We start from the raw sequence: 22,328 nt of genomic DNA, 5'->3' as shown, positions 1-22,328 counted from the left end.
TTCTTTGTGCTTTCACGTATTTTCTACATTTTCTGCAATGCACATGTCACTTTTGCAATCAGAAAAATAAACAAATGCACAGTAAGAGCATCAAGGAGCTATCATTTGGTTCTGAGCTCATGGACAGGATGTTCCAGGGGAAGTGGGATTTCAGAGGGGCGTGGAAAAATAGGAGAATTTGAAGTGGGAAGAGGAAGACAGAAGAAACCATTTTTGTTTCCTCGGTTTTTGTCTGTCTCCTCCCCTAGCCTGTGAACTCCATAAGGGCAGGGGTTGTGGTCTAGCTTGTTCACTGCTCTATCCTCAGCATCTAAAAATATGTCTGGTGCTTAGTAGGTGCTCAATAAATATCGATCTAGTGAAAGAATGATGACCTCGACAGCTCCATTTAGCCTGGGAGACTAGATGATCCTAGCTGGCTGTCCAGCTGGTAAGCTGCCAAAACCGAGGTGCATGGTTTCCATGGGAACAGAAGAGGGCCCGCCAGGCCAGCAGCAGAAGGCAGATACAGGGACTGTGAGCACCGCATCTTTTCAAGGTGCAACCTGGACACTGGAAACGTGGTGGGTGAGGGTTCTTTCAACAGGATTTGAAGGAAAAGAAGCTTCATAAATATAATTAACTTAGTCATTCATCAGACAGATTTGTCAAATCAGTCAACAAATGCTCAGACAGGTTATTTGGGTCTTAGAAGGTAGGTGGGAGGCACTTAATGGGGTATCGAGCAGGCAATCAGGAACACTTGGTTCTAGTCTGGACCATGTTGTGTGATCTAGGACAAGTTGTTGAAACTCTCTGGGCCTCAGCATGCTCATCAAAATGGGAGGTTTGGCCAGCTCTAAAATTATTTATAAAAGGGCATGTGTGGTGGGAATGTAAAATGGTGCAGCCTCTGCGGGAAAGTTTGGTGGTTCCTCAAAAAGTTAAACATAGAATTACCATATGACCCAGCAATTCCACTCCCAGGTATATATCCAAAAGAAATGAAAATACTCAAACATATACTTGTACACGAATGTTCATAGCAGCACTATTCACAATAACCAAAAGGTGTAAACAACCCAAAGGTTTATTAACGAATGAATGGATAAACAAAATGTGGTTTATACATGTAATGATTATTCAGACACAAAAAGGAATGAAGTTCTGATACCTGCTGCAACACAGATGAGCCTCGAAAACGTTATGCTCAGTGAAAGAAGCCAGACTCAAAAAGGTCACATATTGTATGATTCCATTTATATTAACTATCCAGAATAGGTAAACCCATAGAAACAGAAAGCAGATTGGTGGGGAGTAGAGAATGGGGAGTGACTACTTAATGGGTAAGAAGTTTTCTCTTGGGGTGTTTTGGAACTTGATAGAGGTAGTGATTGCACAACGTTGTGAATGTGCTCGATGCTACTGAATTATACACTTCAAAACAGTTAATTTATGTGAATTTCACTTCAGTTAACAAACAAAAACAGGAGCTCTGCAAGCAGGTCTTATAGTCTGAGTTACAGAATGGACATCTGGGAGACCAAGAGACAGCGGGTAAGACTGAGGGCCCTCTTATGGATGGAGTTGAGAGATCACTGCCAAAGTGATATGCAGGAAAAAGCTATGGACTGTGGGTTAGCGCTGGGGTCTGAACCTGTCTCTGGCCCCTTCCCCAGGGTGGGATCCTGGGCCACTCACTCAAGATCCCTGAGCCTCAGTCTTCCTGTCTGCAAAACAGGGCTGATGCATCTTTCCTGTTTTCCTCAGAGCACTGTGGATGATGGCCCTAAGCTGTTTTCTAAACACGGCAGATTGAGGGTGGAGTTCTGGTTCATGTGGAGCACTGCGGGGCTTCACAAGCCACCGGTGAGAAAGGGGCACAGTTGGTCTCCTGGACTGGAATCCTGGCTCCACGATTATCTGTGTGGTCTTGAGCAAGTCACTCATCTTCCTCAGTTTCTTCAGCGGTAGAATGGGACTATCCATATCTATATTGGAGGGATTGTGTACATAACCCATTGCCCGTTGAGTCGATCCCTTTCCTCATTCCTTGCAGCTGCTCCCAGTAACACTCTCAACACAAAAATCGCTGGGTCCCGGAATCTGTCCGTGTAAACTGTGGCTCAGAGAGGTTAAGGCGCTAGCCCGAGGTCACACAGAATGTGGGCTATTAGAACACAGATATGACTCCTGGTCCAGGGAACTTTCCTCAGATCTTTACGGCTCACTGTTTCTTTTCAAGGGGCATTTAACACCTATTATACCCTAAAGAGGGCAGAGGTGTGTAAGGAGGCAGAACCTGTCGAGAAATAAGCGCTGTGGAGACATAAGTTAGGAAACTGACTCAGTTTAACTGACGCTCAGAAAGGCCAAGTAACTGACATTAGGCTACACAACTAGAGGCGGCGGTCTTGGATTCGAACTCCAGTCCTCCGGCGGCGCAACGACCGGAGGCCCCGGGGCGCCCGTGGCCTCGCCAAGCTAGGCGCGCGGCGCTGGGGTTCCCGGGAGCGTTGGAAGCCGGGCTGTTCATTTGCATGCTAATACCCAGAATGCCTTTCCTCGCACACCGCTTCTCTTAATGGAAGCGCTCAGTTTGGAACCGTGGAAAGTTTGGAACACGCAGTTCGCTCCCTCTTTGCAACTGTGGGAACTTCCCGCTCGCACACGCGATGCCTGCAGCCCGGGGCTCCAAGCCGGCTGCCCAGCGCAGGCCGCCAGCGCTTTGCGGGCAGGCGAACCGCGGCGTCCAGCCCGCACACAGCAGCATCCCCAGGCCGGCGGGGGACAAAGCGCCCAGGCCTGCTGGCGGGGCCCGGGGCCTGAGCGCTCGGCGTCTCACAGGGCTGCGGGCACTGGGGATGCTCTCGACCTGGGGAGGCCCGAGGGTGCTCCTGGCCCCTCGGTGCCCCCACTTAGGGAGCTGTTGGGCGCATGGGGGTCCCTGCTCCTGTCCATCGCCCTCGCCCGTATCTAGTCGCCTCCCTGAGCTGGTGACTTCCTGCTCCCCGAGGCACAAAGCTCAGCGTGCAGTGGTTTGGGGGAAAAGCTGTACGCTGGCTGCTTCTCCCCAGCTCTCCCGAGCACGCAGCCCCTTCGACTCGCTCAGCGCGGAGTGAAGCAGCTTGGGAGGGTGAGCCGGCCTCCGGCCAGGACCCTGGACCCTCTCCAAGGCTGCAAGCTGAGAGACGGTCGCAGGCGACTTCTGGGGATCTCAAGCATCAAAACGAGGCTCCGAGGGGTGCCCGACGCCCGCTCGGCCTCCGGGTGCACATCGCAGGGTGGGGGACCCGGATCTGCGACCCCCACCCCCTCCCGGCCGCTCGCCTCCACTCTCGGCGGGGAGGGGAGGGGCAGTGAGAGCTGGTTTGCTGGCTCCGCGCTTCGTTTGCATTGGTCCGGGGGGGCTGGGACTGCAGCCCCCAGCCCTGCGGGCGGGGTGCGGAGGCGGGGGCGGACGGGGGCTCAGCCTGCGCTAGCATTGGCGGAGCTGGGGAGTGAAGAGGGGGGGCAGGAAGCGGGGGAGAGTGAGCTGCGGGGGGGTTTGTATAAATAGGGAAGGGGGGACGTGCGTCCTCGGCTGGGTGAAGGGGGGGGCGCTCGGCACAAAGAAAGTGGAAAGTTTGCCGTGCGGGGCAGCCCGGGCCAGGGATCCGGGCGCGCACGTGCAGGGCCAGGGGCGCCGGGGGCCCCCACGCCGAGCTCGCCGTTCTTTTTTTTCTGTAAGCGAGGTGGGGGGGGGGTGTTGTTGGTATCGCCCCCTCCTTCTCCTCCCCCCAGGGGTGAAAGTGCAAGAGGAAGTGCAGCCGCTGCCATCTTTCCTCCGCTCCGAACACACGGAGCCCGGGGCCGCAGCGCCTCCGCTCCGCCGCCGCTTTCGCCCGGCCCGGGGAAGGGCCCACCCCGCCGCCGCCCGCCCTCCCGCTCCAGCCGCTGCTGCCGCCACTGCCCGCCGGGCTCCGGGACCGACTCGCGCCCCCGTCCCCGCGCACGCCCCGCCGCCGCCTTCGCCTTTTGTTTCCTCCGCCCCGGCTCGCGCTTTGCAGGGGACGCAGCGCGCGCCCCCAGCGGGCCCGGGAAAAGCCGCGGCGCGCGCGCGCGCCTGCGCTGCCGACCCATCCTCCTCCTCCTCCTCCTCCTCCCCCTCCTCCCTCCTCCTCCTCCCCGCGCGCGCTCCTCTTGGCTGCGCGCCGGCGCCGCCTGGCGGGAAGGAGGGGAGGTGGCAGGTGCGTTTGCAGGAGGGGCGCCACCTCTTCGCTCGCGTACCCCACGGAAGGTAGATCGAGAAGGGGAGGCAGGCAGACCGGGAGGAGAGAGGAGCACGCGATCGAGCCAGGCTGGGGGCGGCAATGTGGAGGGTGGTGCGCCCTACCGTCTAGACAGTCCTATCCGGGCAGGGGGCGTGTGCGTTCGGCGTACCTGCGAGACCGCAGAGCCCGGGGCCGGCACGTGTGGAGAGTGTAGACACGTCTGCTGCGCCCCGCTTCTTGCTGCCTCGGGGAAGGGAGGGGGGCGGGCAGGTGCCGCGGCCCGGCTAGTGGGGAGGGGGTGGCGGCCATGGAGCGGGTGAACGACGCTTCCTGCGGTCCGTCGGGCTGCTACACCTACCAGGTGAGCAGGCACAGCACCGAGATGCTACACAACCTCAACCAGCAGCGCAAAAACGGCGGGCGTTTCTGCGATGTGCTCTTGCGGGTGGGCGACGAAAGCTTCCCAGCGCACCGCGCCGTGCTGGCCGCCTGCAGCGAGTACTTTGAGTCAGTGTTCAGCGCCCAGTTGGGCGACGGTGGAGCTGCGGACGGCGGTCCAGCCGACGTGGGGGGCGCGGCGGCGGGGCCAGGCGGCGGGGCCGGGGACAGCCGGGAGCTGGAGATGCATACCATCAGCTCCAAGGTGTTCGGGGACATCCTGGACTTTGCCTACACTTCCCGCATCGTCGTGCGCCTGGAGAGCTTCCCCGAGCTTATGACGGCCGCCAAGTTCCTGCTGATGAGGTCAGTCATCGAGATCTGTCAGGAAGTCATCAAACAGTCCAACGTGCAGATCCTGGTGCCCCCAGCTCGGGCTGACATCATGCTCTTCCGCCCCCCTGGGACCTCGGACTTGGGCTTCCCTTTGGACATGACCAATGGGGCAGCCTTGGCAGCCAACAGCAATGGCATCGCCGGCAGCATGCAGCCGGAAGAGGAGGCGGCCCGGGCGGCAGGTACAGCCATTGCAAGTCAAGCCTCTCTGCCTGTGTTACCTGGGGTGGACCGCTTGCCCATGGTGGCTGGACCCTTGTCTCCCCAACTGCTGACTTCCCCGTTCCCCAATGTGGCATCCAGTGCCCCTCCCTTGACTGGCAAGCGAGGCCGGGGCCGCCCAAGGAAGGCCAACCTGCTGGACTCAATGTTCGGGTCCCCAGGGGGCCTGAGAGAGGCAGGCATCCTTCCATGTGGCCTTTGTGGGAAGGTGTTCACTGATGCCAACCGGCTCCGGCAGCACGAGGCCCAGCACGGCGTCACCAGCCTCCAGCTGGGCTACATCGACCTTCCTCCTCCAAGGCTGGGCGAGAATGGGCTACCCATCTCTGAGGATCCTGACGGCCCCCGCAAGAGGAGCCGGACCCGGAAGCAGGTGGCCTGTGAGATTTGTGGCAAGATCTTCCGAGACGTGTACCATCTCAACCGGCATAAGCTCTCCCACTCTGGGGAGAAGCCCTATTCCTGCCCCGTGTGTGGACTTCGGTTCAAGAGGAAAGACCGCATGTCCTACCATGTGCGGTCCCATGATGGGTCCGTGGGCAAGCCCTACATCTGCCAGAGCTGTGGGAAAGGCTTCTCCAGGTGAGGAAAGGTGCCCCAGCCCACGGCCTGGCGTCTTCCTGACTTGTGGGGCAGCTCCTTGCCAAGATCTGGGGGTGTGGGACTTTGGGGGTCACTTGACTTTACAGGGTCATGTCAGGTTTGGGGAAAGTGTTTTAAGGGCTCTGATTTTGAGATGGTGTTGCCAAGAGTTGCTTTCTCTTCCCTCAGGGACGTTCTTCTGGCACTAGGCGTGCCCCCCACTGCCTCTCCTCCTCAGGGCCTGTGGGAAAGGGCTAGATTCCTCAGGCCACAGCCACCAGGCCTCGCCATTCTTCTCCCTGGGCTCCCTTTGTGTTTCCGGCACCAGGCGTGGGGCCCTCTCTGGGGGCGGGAGGCTGGGCTTCTCCAGCTACTCTCCCCGCATGAATGGCTGACGAGGGAGGGACTGGGACAAGTGCATCTTCACTCTGGCCACACCAAGCCCGCCAGGACAGAGATTCCAGCCTCACTTCTCAGCCTCCTGGGATTAGGGCACAAGGAAACCCCCGGAGGCTCTTCTTAGTGCCAAAATCTTTACCTGCTGGGACGCTGCGCCTCCAGAGCCTCACTGAACTCACAGGTCCCCTTTATGTCCTCAGGGCAGGGGGAAGAGGAGCAGGATCTCTTTTTAGATTCACTTTCTAGTGAGCTTGGTGGGGAACTGAGGACTTGTTTGGGAGCAGAGGATTGTTTGGTTTCTCTCAGAAAATACTCAGAATGAAAGGCTGGTTTTAACTTGTCTGGATCCTGAGGAGCTTGTATATGTGAACCTAGGGATGGGGAACTCCCTCAGAGGGGCCCCAACCAGGAACCAGTCCTACCGGTCAGGCAGTCCCTGCCCACCTGCCCGGGAGGGCATCTGGTTTACCAGCCCAGCTGGGGACTTAAGCTCCATCTCATGGCCTCTGGGGGCTGAATTCCATCCGGGTGGCATTCATTGGCTGCTGTGGCTGGAGAGGCTGGGGGAGGGGAACGCAGAGTTTCTAAGGGGCTTTAGTCCTGGACAATGAATCACACACACCCCCTCCTGAAAAGGCTGCAGCAAGGCCACCCTGTCTTGTTCTAATGCCACTTTTCTGATCCCAGAAATCACTGAGTTTCTGGTTTGGGGAGAAGGCGATAGACAGGCAGGGTCAGGGACAAATGCTCATTTCCCTCCACCCCTCCTCTCCTGGAGAAAACCAGGGCAGAGTGGCCTGGTGGGGCCCGTGGGAGCCAGAGCTGGGTGGGGAGAGTCCTCTCCCGGCAGTGTGTGCTTGTGTTGGGGATGGGGAGCTTCTGGCCAAGTCTGGCCTTCTCTTTCAAGGTTTAAAGTCTTTCTTGGTTCTCTCTTCCAGGCCCGATCACTTGAATGGACATATCAAGCAGGTGCACACTTCTGAGCGGCCTCACAAGTGTCAGGTAGGAGCCGGGCCGGGCAGAGAAGGGCTAAAGGAAAATGCTGCTGTTCTTACAGCTGCGGCTATGAGCAACTGACGTGTGTCGGGCGCCGTGCGTGCCAGTGGCCAGCTGATTGACCAGCGCTTTGCACACCTCCCGCTGTCCCTCCGTCCGCTCTCATCCTTTGTTCTCCCCCTCAGCTCCTGCCCACCCACCCCCACAGTGTTCCTGGTTGCTTGGTCCTGGTTCCCACCCTGTTTTCACTCTGTTGCTTGCCTTTCCTCTCCTGGTGTTTGCCTTGCCGGCTCCTTGGATGGTGGGCCATACTGCACACATGTTGCCCTGGAGGCATTGGCTCCCCAGCAGTTCGCAGGGACCCATAACTGGAGGGAAGGGTTTCTAAAGGGCTCCTGGCGGTCTGGCCAACGACTCTGTGTTGTCACTGTCTTCCCCTCATCTGACAGGCAGGCTGACCTGAGTTGGAGGTCCTTCTGGCTTCCCTCAGCTTAAGGGCACAAAAGGGTGGTAGGGGTGGGGGTGGGCCCAGTCTGAGCACTGGCACCTGTTTAAACCATCCCTAGCTGTGTGTACAAACAGCCAGCGTTTCTGGTGGACCAGAGAGCAAGGTCTTCTCTTCTTGCCAGGTCTCCTCTGTGCAGCAACAGGTAGGGAAGGCTAGGCCAGACTCTTCCCCCCTTACTTTGTCTGCTTGAACAATATTTGGAGTCCCTGCTGGTGCTCAGACACTTGAATTTCTTCTCTTACCCACTAAGCATTCCTGTACAGATGAAAAACACGCCTTTGTCTTTTCCTTGGTTCTCTCCCTTCTTCTGTGCCAAGTTCCTGCCATCTGAGGGGGAGACAATAGGGAGGTGGTCGGGAGCTCAGGACAGCCTCTGGTAGGATGACCAGTTTCTCCTTACCTCCTTGGTGGCCAGAGGGGAGGGCTCAGGGAGACCTTTTGGGAGGGAGGGATGTGCTGTAGGTAGGGCAGAGTCCCAGGGGCCAGGTGAAGACAGTGTTCACAGATGCCAGGCCAGGCGGCCTCCCCAGAGGAGGATGAGAAGACAGAGGCTGACCCAGGGGTGGGCGTGCTGGGATCTGTCTTCACCTTGCTGCTTTTTCTCTCTCTCTGATTCTCCCATTGCGGCACACATTCTGACTCTCCCACATAGTGTGCTGCGTAGTCCAGGCAGAGTAGGAGGAGCCCAGAGGGCAGTGGGGGTGTGCCCAGTGGCCTGGGTGGGTAACCTGCACTCTCTGCCCTTTTTCCAGGTGTGGGTTGGGAGCAGCAGCGGCCTGCCGCCCCTGGAACCTCTTCCTAGCGACCTGCCATCATGGGACTTTGCCCAGCCTGCTTTGTGGAGGTCGTCCCATTCGGTTCCTGACACCGCCTTTTCCCTTTCTCTAAAAAAATCATTTCCAGCCCTTGAAAACCTGGGCCCAGCACACTCCAGCAACCCTCTCTTCTGCCCAGCCCCACCAGGATATCTGAGGCAGGGGTGGACCGCCCCAGAGGGTGGCCGGGCCTTTGCCCAGTGGCCTGTAGGCTAGTCTGGGCCTTCCCATAGAGGGCTTCCTGTGGAGGGGAACAGGAGTGGTGGTTGGCTTGAGACCCCTGCTTTGGGAGAGGCCAGCAGGGTGGTCCCTGCCCACCATGCCCAGTCCCTCCCTGGTTGACTTGAGGTCTTTCCCAGCTCAGGGCTCCCAGATAGGGGTGCGAGGAGCTCCTTCCTGGATCCTCCCACAGCCTCTAGGTTTCTTTCTGGGCTCTCTTGCCTTTTTTCCCCACCTTTAACAGATGATACTCCTAGACATCTGTACTTGCCTGGGTGATTTTAAAGGTTGGTGCTTTTGTGGGAACTAAGCTACCAGCTTATCTGCTCCCTGACCCTGGCATCACTTCCCGTAAGGCATGGGGTTTCTAGAATGGGGCCTGGCTATCCCCCACCCCCCAGAAGTAAATCGGCTTCCAGAGAAGATTGTGATTCAACTCCAGTGGCGTCACCCATGTTGCCCTTGTCCCTACCCACTCAGACGGGTCCTGCTTTAATTTCTGGCTAGTATATTAGACTTTCGTGATTTTGAGGTTTATTAGCAGGTCTGCTCAGGAACTAGACTAACCAGTAGCTTTACATGGGGCTGATAAAACAGATGTAGATCCTCAGATCCCACTGGTGTGCCCTTTAGCCCCGCAGGCTCCGCGGGGAGGAGTGATGATAAAAGTTTTCATTCTAACATTTGAGGCTTTGTGTGTTTTGTCCTTGGTCTGTGTCATAACACTGACATCGCTGTCCCTTGATGTACGAGCCTGCTTCTGCCCCACCTCCAATGCACACTCACAGACCTGCAGGCTCACCTCTAGCGCTGTAGCCAGAGCTTCACTCTGAGGTAAAGATGTGCTGGCTCTCTGCTCTGGGCTGGCCAGCCAGGTGTGCCTAGGCTTGGTTAAACAGAAGTGGCATCTGTTTTGCATGGTGTGGTATTCTGAAAGCATCAGAGGTAGAGGGCTCCCTGGGAGTTGGTTCCTGGGGCCACTGGCAGAGCTGGGCATGGGCATACCTCTCAGCCCCTCTGGTGCTGCGTGGACATTAGCGCAGAGGGTGAAAGGGGCCAGTTATGCAGACGGGTGCCACAGCTTGAGTGAAAGGCCATCTGAATGGAGGTGCAGGAATCCTGGGCCTGGGCAGTGACATACGTACAGCCTCTCCTCGGGCTGGAGTCTCCTTCCCTTGCCGGGCCCAGCCAAGATGCCCCAGGTATGGCTAGGTTTATGGGTTCGGTGGGCTGGGACATCTCCCCCATTTGGAGCCCAGCCTGAAGCTGAGGCTGGAGCCGCTCAGACCTCTCCTGTTGTTTCCAGGGGCTCCACTTCTCGGGCTGGTGTGGTGGTTTTAACTGGCGGGACAACTCACTAGAGAAGGAATGAAGTGGGAAGAAGGGAGCTGATACCCTTAAGAAGAAGGAACCCAGCAAAGCCCATGGAGCTGGACCTCCAGGGCTGTGGGAAAGGCTACTGAAGTCCCCTGAGGCCACCAGACTTCCACCACCTCCAAGAGTGGAGTGTGCGCTAGTGTCCCCGTACCAGCAGGGCCCCAGTCCCAAGGTGCTTGAGCCTTTAGGAAGTCTGGGATGGGGCAGGTGGCAGGGGAGGGCAGGGAGCATGGCTGGGGGCTCAGTGTTGAGTGGTGATCAGAGGTGATGATCCAGCAACAGCATAGCCGCCTGGGCACAGGGCGGGAAGCAGCGCAGCCCCTTGTGCACCACTGGCTCACTCTACCCCCAGCAGGGGCTCTGTCTTCTGTCTCCAGGACAGGGATGCTTTTCTCCCGAGTGGCCCTAGCCTGGAAGTTCTGGGTGTCCCCTCTGAGTTCTGTCTCTCAGCTGCCTCTTTTCTTTCTATCCTATCTCTCCTGGGTCAGGTGACCAGGCTCTTTCATGTCCTGTGTTATCTGAACTTCTGGCAGCCTAGACTTGGACTCATGCGTTCACAATTTCCCCGGGAAGTCTTGGGGACTTCAGCAGCAGAGGGCCAAGTCTGGCACAGAGGAGCCAACAGTCACTTCAGTTTGGCTTTGTAACACAGTGAAGATTTGTTTTGTTTTTTTCCTAGCAGCAGATTTACATCCCTAATTATGTTTGCTCAGGCAAAAGTTGGCTTTCATTCCTTGCAAGATAATCGATGGGAGGGGTAGGGAAGCCAGCCCAGTGTGGGATTTTAATTCTGCTTAGCTAATCCCCCAGATGGATAATCCACTTGTGGATAATTGAAGTTTGGCTGTCCATCATCTTTAGATAGCTTAGCATGACAGGCAAAGCCTTTTGAGGACAGATCCCCAAAGAAGGCTGTAACAAGGCATCTCTTTCATATCCCTATAGTAGTCCCTTCTCCTCAGGACTTCGGAAAAGGAATCCTGAATGTGTGCCTAGTCTGTTTTCTTACACTGGATCCATGTCTGGTACCTCTGACCGATGGAGGAGTGGTCCTCAGTCACTGGCGGGTGAAGCCGGCTCTGCGTGTGGGTTAATCAACAAGTGTACCCCTCTCTCCCGAGGGCATTTATGGCAGCCCTTGCTCTGGTTCACAGGCTGATGGACTGGGTGGAAGATTCTGCTTGCCCCCACTGTGGCCTGAGATTGGGTCACAAGGCCTTTGAGGTGGGGCCCACCTATGACCATGAGACCAAGGGTCCATGATGCTTTCTGAGTCACCTTAGTGCTACAGTTCCCTGCACAGATCCTGTCACCTTCTCCTGTTGGGAGAAGCATGGCTGCTGATGAAATGGCTACGGAGTACACAGTGCTGAAAGGTATTGGCACTTTTCACTCACTTGAAGCAACTACCTCCACTGAAGCTGTAGATGGCAAGAGCACAGGCTGGTCTGCATTCTAGCTGCTCCATAGCCTCTCAGGGCCTCAGTTTGCACGTCTCTAAATCTGGGATGATTGGCAGAGTAACAGCCTGCTGCTTCCTCTGGTAGCTGAGTCTGTGTGCTTTGGGCAAGTGACTTTCTAAACTTAGCTTTCTCATTTATAAAACAAAGAAACTCAACATATAAAAAGGGTAAAAACAGTATTTCATCTGTATAAATTGTCCTATTCAAATTTGTAACACTTACTTAGAAAAACTTAGAAAGCACAGACATTTTGGACTCAGGTAGTAACAGTGGTGTCTTCTGCCCCCACAGCCTCACTGTGTTTATTTCTCACTATGACTGTACTGTTAGGAGATAAACATTTGTTCATTGTGACAGTGTTCAGGCACTTACCTCGAGATCTCAGGATCTGCTTCTGTTTACCAGACGGCAGGAGCAGCTCCATTCGTCAAGTTAACAGGGTGGCGCATCTTCAGTGGGTTAACATTCGGTCTGTAACTCACTTAAAGGTGAATGGTACTTTCTCTTGCAGCTTTAAAAAAGTAAACACACAAATAGAAAAAGAAACGTGTCAAACTTGACTAGAACCTCAGTACAGCATGAAAGTCACCAGATTATTCTCCTGAGGGCCTCCCTGACATTCTGTGACCCCAAGGCTGAGGTGCCTTTGCGAGCCCCAGCTGAGGAAGGGGTGTTTGGAGAGATCAATGACCAATGCTAAGTCCAGTCCTCAGGTATGGGACATGCCTGGTGACCTGGTGTTGCCTTCCCAGGGTGCTGACCTCAGATCCTGAACTGTCCAGCCCTGGGGCCGGGCTGTGAATGGGTGCTCACGCCACAGCCTTCTCTGGCCATGCTCTCTCGGAGGCTGATAACACTGCCTGCCTTCTCAGCAGACTGCTGTAAAGAAGGATTGCTTGAGCTAAGTGCCTCTAAAATGCTTAGCATAGTTGATGCCCGCCTGGCCCAGAATGAGTGCGCAGTCAATGCAGGGTAGCATCAGCATCCTTGTTGGTACCAGCACTTCCCCAACTTAACATTTCACAAATGCTCCCAAAAGCCTCTGGCCTTCGTTCTCTCTGCTAATTCTCAGGTTAACAGAATTGACACTATCATTTGGAAGGCTGCTTTTTCAGTACAAACTCATGAGAATATCATGATGAGTTATCTCTGTGCTTTGTCCTGCTTTTCCTTTCCATTTCCCTGTGGCTAAGGCTAACGTCACTTTTGAATAAAGTGAATAAATTGAAATCTTTATATAAAGCAACTAGAGAGAACCTAAGGATAGAGAACAGGAGGACTGCCCTGTTTATATGCCAGTAGCTCATCTGTAAATTCACTTATAGCCAATGCTACTAAAGTCAATTCTTCATATTTCAGAACAAGAACATTCCTTACTCTTCTCATTTCTTGGAGGAGTGTAGAACTCAGCTTGCCATGTTCTGAAATATGTGTGGTAACCATTTAGAACCAATGATCTCAACTCAGGTGTCCCATCTTTGGAAATAAGAGCAGCCACTTGGCATTCTGGGTAGACAGTCTGGGCCCGACTCTAAAGCTCTCTCTGCAAAGGGGGCCCACATGATGGCCAGGATGGTTTTGCTTCATGGTGTGCCGGGTGGGGAGTTGACTGGAATGGTGGGTTTTGCCTCATCCTGTTTTTTTCTTTTCTGCCCTCAGACCTGCAATGCCTCTTTTGCCACCCGAGACCGTCTGCGCTCCCACCTGGCCTGTCATGAAGACAAGGTGCCCTGCCAGGTGTGTGGGAAGTACTTGCGGGCAGCATACATGGCAGATCACCTGAAAAAGCACAGTGAGGGGCCCAGCAACTTCTGCAGTATCTGTAACCGAGGTAATCTCCCCACTGTCTCCTCACTTACAGACGATGGTCCTGAGCTTTTATGGGAGGCCTGGGGGGTATCTTACCCACCCTGCCTCAGACTCTTTGCACAGTTCTCTCTTCCCCCTGAATGAAAAATGCCTTCCAACACCAGTTTCCATCTGCCTACTGCTCCTAGCTAGCTGTTTGTCAACGCTTCCTTCCCAAGAAGTTTTGGGTACTTGGAATGGGCAGTCGCAAGAGACCAGGTGGGAACAGGTGGAGAGAGTGCTGTTCCCAAGCTTGGGCCCACAAAACATCTGCTGCTCAGGTGGCAGGATGGCTGCATTTTGCAGATACCCCTGAACTCCTGAGGTTGGTGGAGGAGTCATTAGGTCCCAGGAGGTGGGATAGAAGGGATCCTGCTTGAGGCTTCACTGGAAGACTCACTGGCACATGAAATTCAGCAGCCAGGGAAGGGGATTGAGTCTGGAGATGAACAAGGGGCAGAAACTTTCTAGTACAAATGGTCAAAAAGATCCCAAACTCAGGTAGGTCGCGGCCTTGATGAGAAAAAAGTAGAAGATACTCTGAGCAGGTTGGTGTGCTGGAGGACGAAGTCGGCATAGCTAGTGTCTCACTCTTTGGCAAAGGTGTTGTGTTGGATGAGGTCAGGCCTGTCCCTGAGGTTCTGCTTGGTTTTGTTGGCTGTCAGAAGGGCTGGAGGTTTGTGTCTTGCAGTGTCAGTAGAGGAGGCTTACGCTGTATCTGTGCTGAAGGAGGTCGGGACGGCTGCTTATGGTGGATGCAGGGATACTTCCGCATGGTGTGCTTGCTTTGGCCTGGCTGGGGACGTTGCTGGGAAGTCCTTACCTCCTGGGATGCACTTGTCCCGATGCTTCTGAAAATCTGGGGTGTGGCTTAGTGGGTTGAGCACTGAACCAGGAGTCAGGGAACTCAGGGTTTAGTCCCAGCCCCTCCCACCCCACCTTACTATGTGGCATTACTATATGGTCTCACTTCCCCTTCTAAGCCTCAGTTTCTTCATCTATCAAATGGGGTTGAAAACCCTCCTTGTCTACCTTGTTACCCACCTCACAGGTTGTTGTGGGGATCCCAGAACTGAGGTATGGGAAAGTTCTCTGAACCCCAAGATGCTGCACACTTAGGAGCGCCATCCTTACACTTTGTGACAATTAGGAGGGACATGGCTTGCTGACACTCTGGTTTGCACCAGGACAACACTGCACAGTCCTTGGCTGGGATCCTTGAGGCCTGTGCTGGCTGCCCTGAGGTCCTCAGTAGAGGGAGACTGCCGAGTAGTTGGGTGTTCTTGGTGCCCTCGGGCTGGGTTCCTCTCTGAGACTGCACACTTAGGATTTGTCTTGAAGGCCCCTGGATATTGATGTTTCCCTGCCTTTCTACCACCAGAAAAGCCATTGTGAAACTAGGGAATTGGTAATAAAAGCAACTTAAACCATCTGTCCTGCTTTCTGATGTGTCAGTAGAACCCATTTCTAGCAGGAGCTTCCTCCAGGTAGTGAGCAGTGGGGTTGTGCGTGCAGGGAGAGTTACCAGGCTGTAGGGCTGACCGTCTTGAGTGTGGCTGCCCCAGCCCTAGAAAAAGATAGCTTCCTGTCTTTCTTCATCCAAATGTGGCTTCCTGATAGTGCCCCCAAACAACTCTAAGCCTGTTGCAACATGCCGTCAGCAGATGTTTTATTAAGTTTCCAATGTTGACGTTCCCAGCCCGAGAGCTAGGATCAAAGAACAGAGGCTGGAAACCAAAAAGAACGGAGGATGCTGATGATAAAACTCAGAAAAAACCTAGTCCTGATTGCAGAGTGGCAGAGAACTGGGTGGGAATGCCAGGACCATAGCCTTGGTGGGATCAGCTCAGGAAGAGAGGAGAGCTCAGAGCAGTAGGGAACGACGGGGAAAGTGGACCCAGTTAGGAGACAGCTGATATGGCAAAGCCAACAACTATTGTACATCAGGATTTTTTTTTTTCTCGGGCTCATAAAGAGGCAACAACCATGGGCTCCATGATTAGGGCAGGGGAACCAGAAGAGTAAAACCAGAACCCACCATTTCTCAGAAAAGTGAGGACTAGTTCTGGATGGCAAAATAACATCTTTGGGTCCTAGAATCAGAGCAGGAAGTTCCATTCTTCCAAGAAGACAAAAGAGGGCTCTGGTTCAACCCACCCTAGGTACTCATAAGGGAAAACAATTGTGGTCTTTATCAGAAGAGAACGAGCAGGATTCTACCTCTGGTCTCATTCCTTGGGCAGAAGTAAGAAGAGACCAAAACATAAAAAAAAGAGGAAGGCAGTTTTCCTAGGAGGACAAGGGTCTTCTGAACACCAAAGACATCGACACATTGGATGAGAATGCAGAGCATTCTGTGTCATCCTTTGTCCTGCCTGTCACCAAGACTAGGATGACAGTAGGAGCTGCGTGAACCAATGAATGTTGTTGTCTTTACGAGGTTTACACAAAGGCTAGATGTCAGCCAGCTGGTCAGAACGGTTGAGGTTGGATCAAGTGAATTTCAAAGTACCCTTTGAGATCCTTCAATCTTAATCTACTTAGTCTGTCTTTTTCACTCTTTGCCACACAAACAACCCTTGGTCGTGAAGAATGGGAAAGAGGGGAGGCAGTCTGGCTGCCCTAAGTCCTGCACTTGAGTCAGATGCAAGTTTATAAGCCATATGACCTTGCCTTTGTCCCAAAGGCATGTCAGGATGTGGGTTATACCATTTCTAGAGGAAGATATTTATAGTGAAGGGAAGTGTTACGGCTAGAAAAGCTTGTTCCCTCATTTTCAAGTCGAGGAAATCAGTTGATTTGGACAGTGGGAAGGAGAGAGGGACCTGTAGATCACCACAGTTTTCTTCCTTTTTTAATTTCTGTAGCAGGATCTTTGTATATATGCATATGTGTTGGTGTGAGGAAGGGGGATAGCTCATTGACAGAGATAACATTTGGACTCAAACATCATTGCTGTACTTAAAAGGTAGAGGAAGACTTCTTCCTAGTCAGGGGTAAGTGCGGAAGTTGTCACCAGTGCCAACCATGGACACAGGGAACAGCCTACCATTCCCCTGGCCTGAGCTAATATGGACCTACTTTGCACCCCTCTTCAACACAGCTCAGCTGGGTAGGGCCCTGCCAGGGCTTGGACCAGGCAAGAGCAGTCCCTGACCCCTGCATGCATGTGGAACCTGCCAAAGGAGGATTTGCTCCTAGAGTGTGGATTGCAGGCATACCAGGCAAGAAAACGCAACTAAGGAGCAGTAGCCTTTCAGTAATAAACTCCAGGTGGCCTCAGAAGGTTGGAGAGTCAGTCCCTCGAAGAATTCCATCCTGAGAGTCCATGGAGTAGAGGAGTCTCTTTGTCTCTGGAGCAAGAGGGAGGGGGGCTGTCGGCTGTGGCATCTCCACCGCTCTGATGCTAGTATCAGGCTGCCTCCTTGACTCTTCGTTAATCACTGGTAGATGGGTGGGTGAGTTTAGAATGGCAGATAAACGTGTCTGGCTAAAAAGATGTGTTCTTCTCAGAAACTCAGCTTCTGTTTCATCCTAACACTTAGCTGCTGAGTTGCTCTGTGTTTAAAGTCTGGGCTTCAAGTGGCAGCTGTGGATCCACGCCTACTCTCCCCGCTATGTGGTTCTGCTATAGATAGTACAGTCTGCAGCTGGGGAGAGTCAAGAGGACCCAGCCAAGTGTTTCTCAGACTGTGTTTCAGGAAAACGCAGCAAGTATTTATTAAGCATCTGTTGTATTCTCCTGGGATTGCTCTCCCCACAAGGGGTTAACTTAGTAATTCCTGGTTGCTTCCACCCTGTCCCCTTTGATTGCAGTGGACCTGTCTTGGCACGCCATGGGGAGGTGTTCATACTGCTTCAGAAGCCCCGCAAAGGATTAAAAACAAAGAAAAAATCCTCTTCTAAGGTGGCCTCATCACATTATCAGAAACTCCTGATACCTTGCACTGGTTGCCAAGGGCCAGTACTTCCTGGTTCAGATTGGTTTTGAGGGTCTCCACACTGCCAAACCAAGGGGCAGGGCTAAGACTCTCTTTCCCATTATTAGGGTTACGTACTCATTGCTGACTAGGCCTCCCTCTTTGGAATGTGAACATGGGATCCTTTTAAGCCTGTCAGCCCCCTAAATGGTTGGCCCCAGACAGGCCACTCAGATCACTGTGCAGGACAACTTGCTCTACCAGACAGAGCCAAGACCAGCATATGTCTGGTCTTTGAAGCGGCTGTGTTAGGAAACGAAGGAAGACTCACTTGGTCCTCCACTTCCGTCCAGCACCACCAACTGCTGCGGTCAGGCCAGCCCCCACCCACCAGGGGCTTCCACTCTAACCCACCAATATGGGAGAGAGATACATAAGTGTAAGTGGGGATGATGGTTACAACAGTCCAAGGGATGTTTCTAGGGCCCAGGGCCAAACCATTGAAGAGTGTGCCCAGTGGGAAGGGCCACATTCTGCTGCCTCACGGTCCTGGATTGGAGTCCAGGCTCTGCACTTCGTAGCTGTGTGACTGCAGTTATTTCACCTCACCAAGCCTCTTATTTCTTCATCTGTAAAATGGCTATAATGATAATTCTCAGGTTATAGGGTAGTTGTGGGAAGTCTACAGAATAATGTCTTTATTGTGTTCGGCCCCCCACACTGTCAGCGCTCACCGAAGGTGAACCTTCATTTATTACAGTTCTGGCGGCATTCAGAAGGGCGTGCCAATTTAGACTTTTTTAATAAAACAAGTCTCATGCCGACATCACTACACAATGTTCTCCAGCCTCTGACCCTGTAACAATGGATCCCACTGTTATCCTGCGACTGTGTAAATTTAAAAGGGAATGAAAGCATTGCAATGTGTCAGCAGATCTGCGTGGACTAAAGGCATACTGTCAGGGCACTGGTGCTCAAGTGGGCCTTAACTAAAAAGCCTCGGTTCTCGCTGGAAGACACGTGATCCTTGATCATGGTGGGGTTTGATGGCACAGTTCCTTCCTGTGAAACCCAAGTTGAAATCCTTTGCCTGCCCACCTGATTCCGTATCCTCAGACTTATGGCTGCTGTGAAAGTTGGGCCAAGATCTTCTCTTCCTAGCCTGAGCTATCTCATGGCTTAAGTTGACTGGAACAGCTCCAAGATGGCTGGACTGTCCCTCCCCTAAAACGAAGACCAACAGAAATAATCTGTTTCATCTTCTTTAAGAGGACCTGGTGAATGCTCCAAAACCAAACCTGAGAGACAACCATGAAGAAGAGATGGCTGTACCCCTATAACATAACTTCCTATTTTTGTTGTTGTTCTTCAGAAGGTCTAAACAATTACTAAATTCAGTTATTCTGAAAATGGGGAAATTAGCAAAATCATAGAAAACCTTCTAACAGGTAGAAGAAGGGAGACTTATGGAGGCGTTCCTTTGGGATTTCATTTTGCCTCCACCCCATCTGAGACAGAATCTGGTTTGTTCTCCAGTTACCTTGACAAGTTTTAAGTAGGCATTCTCCTGGCTGGATTTCCGTGACTGCCCTGGAGCCCTCATACTTGTCTGACCACGTTTCTAGCCGCGGTCCTTGCAGCTGGCCTGGGGCCACGGGCCATCCATCCACTCAGAGCACCTGTTCCTGAGGCACCAAGCAAGCCTCGAGGCATTTGGCCTCTGGCCCTGGCAGGGGCAGGGTCTCAGGCCAGCCCACCACGTGGCCAGCCCCAGCCCCTCACCGCAGCCTTGCAGAGTGGGCTCTACAGAGAAGCCGATTCCTGGACACTGCCCCCCTCCATCCAGAGCACATGGTTCATGTGGTTGCAGCTGTTTTTGAGCCAAGAGGGGACCCCTTCTAGGTGCAGCTGACTCGGGAATGCTAGCCAGCGCGGCCAGATGAGAGGCATGGGGGAAGCAGAGAGGTGTGTGCTGGCCGCAGGGTCTCATCTCCTTTTGTCTTGTTTAGGTTTCTCCTCTGCCTCCTACTTAAAGGCCCATGTTAAAACCCACCACGGTGTTCCCCTTCCCCAGGTCTCCAGGCACCAGGAGCCCATCCCGAATGGGGGAGCAGCGTTCCACTGCGCCAGGACCTATGGCAACAAAGGCAAGCGACCCCTTGCTCTGCACTTTGCTTCTCTGCGCAGACTGTGTTGTGAGGGCGCTGGGCCGGGCGTGGGGAGGCGGGAAGGCTGCCTCCAGGAGGCTCAGCGATCTAAGTGGCAGTGGCCTCCAGGATAAAAGTCACAGTGGGCGTCTCACTCCAGGGCAGTGAGTGAGCCTTTAGGGCCCTGCTGAGATCCAGCCCCGCCTCCTCTTCCTCAGCCCTCCTCCCCTGGTCTTGGTGGCCCCCACTAGCCAGGGCCTGAAGGGATATCCCAGGCCCAGGGCAGGAAGAGGGGCCCTGCATGATGAGTCGGTCTGTGCCTGTCCATTGACTGTCACCCTTTGAGGATGGTGTGGAGCTGCGGCTTGAAAGCCTTCTCCTCTGACCCTATGGATGGGGGAGCCAGTGGCTGGCTTCTCCTGTGATAGGGGTGGTTGGTTGCTGTGAGTGGCCCTTTGTGGAGGGCATCTGGCTGCGTTTGTGAGATGCATGGGGGACTCTGGTTTGCAGGGAGCTCCCGAGGCCCCACCTTCACTTGTTGACTCAGGTTGTTCTGTGGCGTTTCAAGCTGCTGTTGCCTTGGGGATGAGGCCAGGAGCTCGGCAGATGGTAGAGATGGCATGCTCCACGCTCCCATCACAGACCTCCCTTCCTGGCATGGCACACTGAACCCGGGCAGGAAGCTACTGATTGACAGAGGATGCCAGCGTGCACTGGGCAAGGTGGAGCAGTGAGGGCTGTCTTAGGCCCAGACACCCAGCCTATGGAGTTGTTCAAATTTGCTTTCACCTCTGTGTTTTGACCCCTTGTGCCTGGAAGGGTTTTGGCCGAAGGAAGGCAGTCAGGGCAGGGCTTGTGTTTGCAGCAGAAGGAAAAGGACTGGATTTTGTCTGAGCCATAGACAGGGTCTGTCCGGTTGAGGCCCTCACGGCTCTGGTTTTGCTTTGCTAGAGTACAGCTAGCCTGGTTCAGGAGCGAGAGCCTGATATACCCCTTGGCGTCATCAGAGCAGCAGTTTTACCCCCAGAGGCCCCCAGGAGTTGGGGCTCTTGAGTTCTGGCCAGAAGCAGTGACAGTCCCCTTTCTGTCCCCTCTTCCTTGAAGCAGGCTGAGATGGTGGTGAGCGATACATGTGCACCTGCATGAAGAGTCGCAGCGAGGGAGGTTGGCGGCCCCAGGGCCCTGCTGTCTCACCCCATAGGCACTCCAGGCTCCCAGACTGACCAGCTGAGCCTCCGTGGGTTCTACCAAGGCAGTGGCTGGCCATCGGCTTCCTTCCACAACCCCTCCAGGAGGGGGCATCTCCAAAGCCTGGCCTCATCTCTCCCCTGTGTTTTGTTTTTCTTGTAGAAGGCCAGAAATGCTCACATCAGGATCCGATTGAGAGTTCTGACTCCTACGGCGACCTCTCAGATGCGAGCGACCTAAAGACTCCAGAGAAGCAGAGCGCCAATGGCTCCTTCTCCTGTGACATGGCGGTCCCCAAAAACAAAATGGAATCTGACGGGGAGAAGAAGTACCCATGCCCTGAATGCGGGAGCTTCTTCCGCTCCAAATCCTACTTGAACAAACATATCCAGAAGGTGCATGTCCGGGCCCTTGGGGGCCCCCTAGGGGACCTGGGCCCTGCCCTTGGCTCACCCTTCTCTCCCCAGCAGAACATGTCTCTCCTCGAGTCCTTTGGGTTTCAGATAGTTCAGTCAGCATTTGCATCATCTCTAGTAGATCCTGAGGTTGACCAGCAGCCCATGGGGCCTGAGGGGAAGTGAGGAGATGTGTGTCCCTCTGGGGACTGCTGAGAAATGCTGTGAATGCGGAGGGAAGTGATGTCTTTGGGTTCTGTAGCTGAGATTTTTATTCGTTTTTAACTCCCTGCCCCCAAACCCTATCACCTTACTCCCCCTGCTCCACCACCCAGTCTCCCAGTGGTCTTTAGAAATAGATTCTCATCTGATGCTCTGCAGAATGTCTGCGAGACCCAGTGTGGGATGAGGGCAGAAAACACTACATAGGCCTCCAAGGCAACACCAATCCTGGTTTCTCTAATGGTCAGAAGCTGGAATTGTTGGTGCTCAATTCTTAGTGACCCTAAAACCAAACCCAACCCCATGGCATTCTGGGACCTCAGTAATTTTGGTCCTCTCCCACTTCTCCAATCCCTTAACCCCCTTCCCATGTCCCTCAAAAGAAACCGTGGTAGGGTTTTCACCCACTTACACAAGGCTGATGCCCAGCTGTTTTTACGGAAGCCAGAAGCCTACAGCATCCCATGGACCATGGGGTAAGGGTCCGTCCCCCTGAGCTCAACCCTTGGCCTGGAGGGCCCTACCCTAGACCTTCTTCCTTGGCCCTGCTTGGAGGCCAGCATTTCACTGCCGGGACAAGCTCAGCTATTGAGGACACCCCTGCCCCAAATTCCAGTTCTTACGTGATTTTAACCATTCAACTTGCTGTTGGGTTTTAATTCTCTAATTATTATTGTTATTATTTTTTAGGACCAGTTGTAGTGAATTGCTACTGAAAGCTATCCCAGGTGATACAGAGCTCTTTGTAAACCGCAGTCACACGTTAGGGTTAGTATTAAACCTTGTTTAGATGTACCATAATTAACTTGGCTAGTTGATTGTTTAAAGTCTATGGAAGAAATAGTTTTATGCAAAATTTTAAAAAATGCCAGTCTGGTCAGGGAGGTATGGGTTTTGACGCTGTTGGGAGCCAGGAAGGTGGGAAAAGCCAGAAGGTGGGGACATTGTGTACCTCAGTGTGTCACACTTGAGTAAGCCCAGATTGACCTCATGATGTGAATTGATCTGATTAGACTGTATT

The 22,328-nt window shown here is 53.8% G+C and overlaps 1 protein-coding gene across 5 annotated transcripts; it reads left to right on the top strand.

The window, feature by feature from the left end:
* Positions 1 to 4,116: 4,116 nt before the first annotated feature.
* On the top strand, positions 4,117 to 22,037 carry PATZ1 (POZ/BTB and AT hook containing zinc finger 1). 5 transcript variants are annotated; one of them, XM_023733706.1, is made up of 5 exons: positions 4,117 to 5,810; positions 7,148 to 7,211; positions 13,247 to 13,418; positions 20,853 to 21,085; positions 21,998 to 22,037. In XM_023733706.1, the coding sequence occupies exons 1-5, from the start codon at positions 4,540 to 4,542 to the stop codon at positions 22,007 to 22,009; spliced, it is 1,752 nt and encodes a 583-aa protein (XP_023589474.1). In that variant the 5' UTR covers positions 4,117 to 4,539; the 3' UTR covers positions 22,010 to 22,037. The 5 variants fall into 5 exon arrangements, with proteins under 5 accessions (XP_023589474.1, XP_004379020.1, XP_004379023.1 ...); XM_004378963.2 differs by lacking the exon at positions 21,998 to 22,037 and adding an exon at positions 19,365 to 19,502 and having other exon boundaries at positions 20,853 to 21,371; XM_004378966.2 differs by lacking the exon at positions 21,998 to 22,037 and adding an exon at positions 19,430 to 19,502 and having other exon boundaries at positions 20,853 to 21,014.
* Positions 22,038 to 22,328: the final 291 nt, after the last annotated feature.

This window comes from Trichechus manatus, unplaced genomic scaffold (genome assembly GCF_000243295.1).
Source record: "Trichechus manatus latirostris isolate Lorelei unplaced genomic scaffold, TriManLat1.0 scaffold00061, whole genome shotgun sequence".
Lineage (NCBI taxonomy): Eukaryota > Metazoa > Chordata > Mammalia > Sirenia > Trichechidae > Trichechus > Trichechus manatus.
The sequence above is the reverse complement of the archived record's forward strand: the minus strand, read 5'-3'. Positions and strand labels throughout refer to the sequence as shown.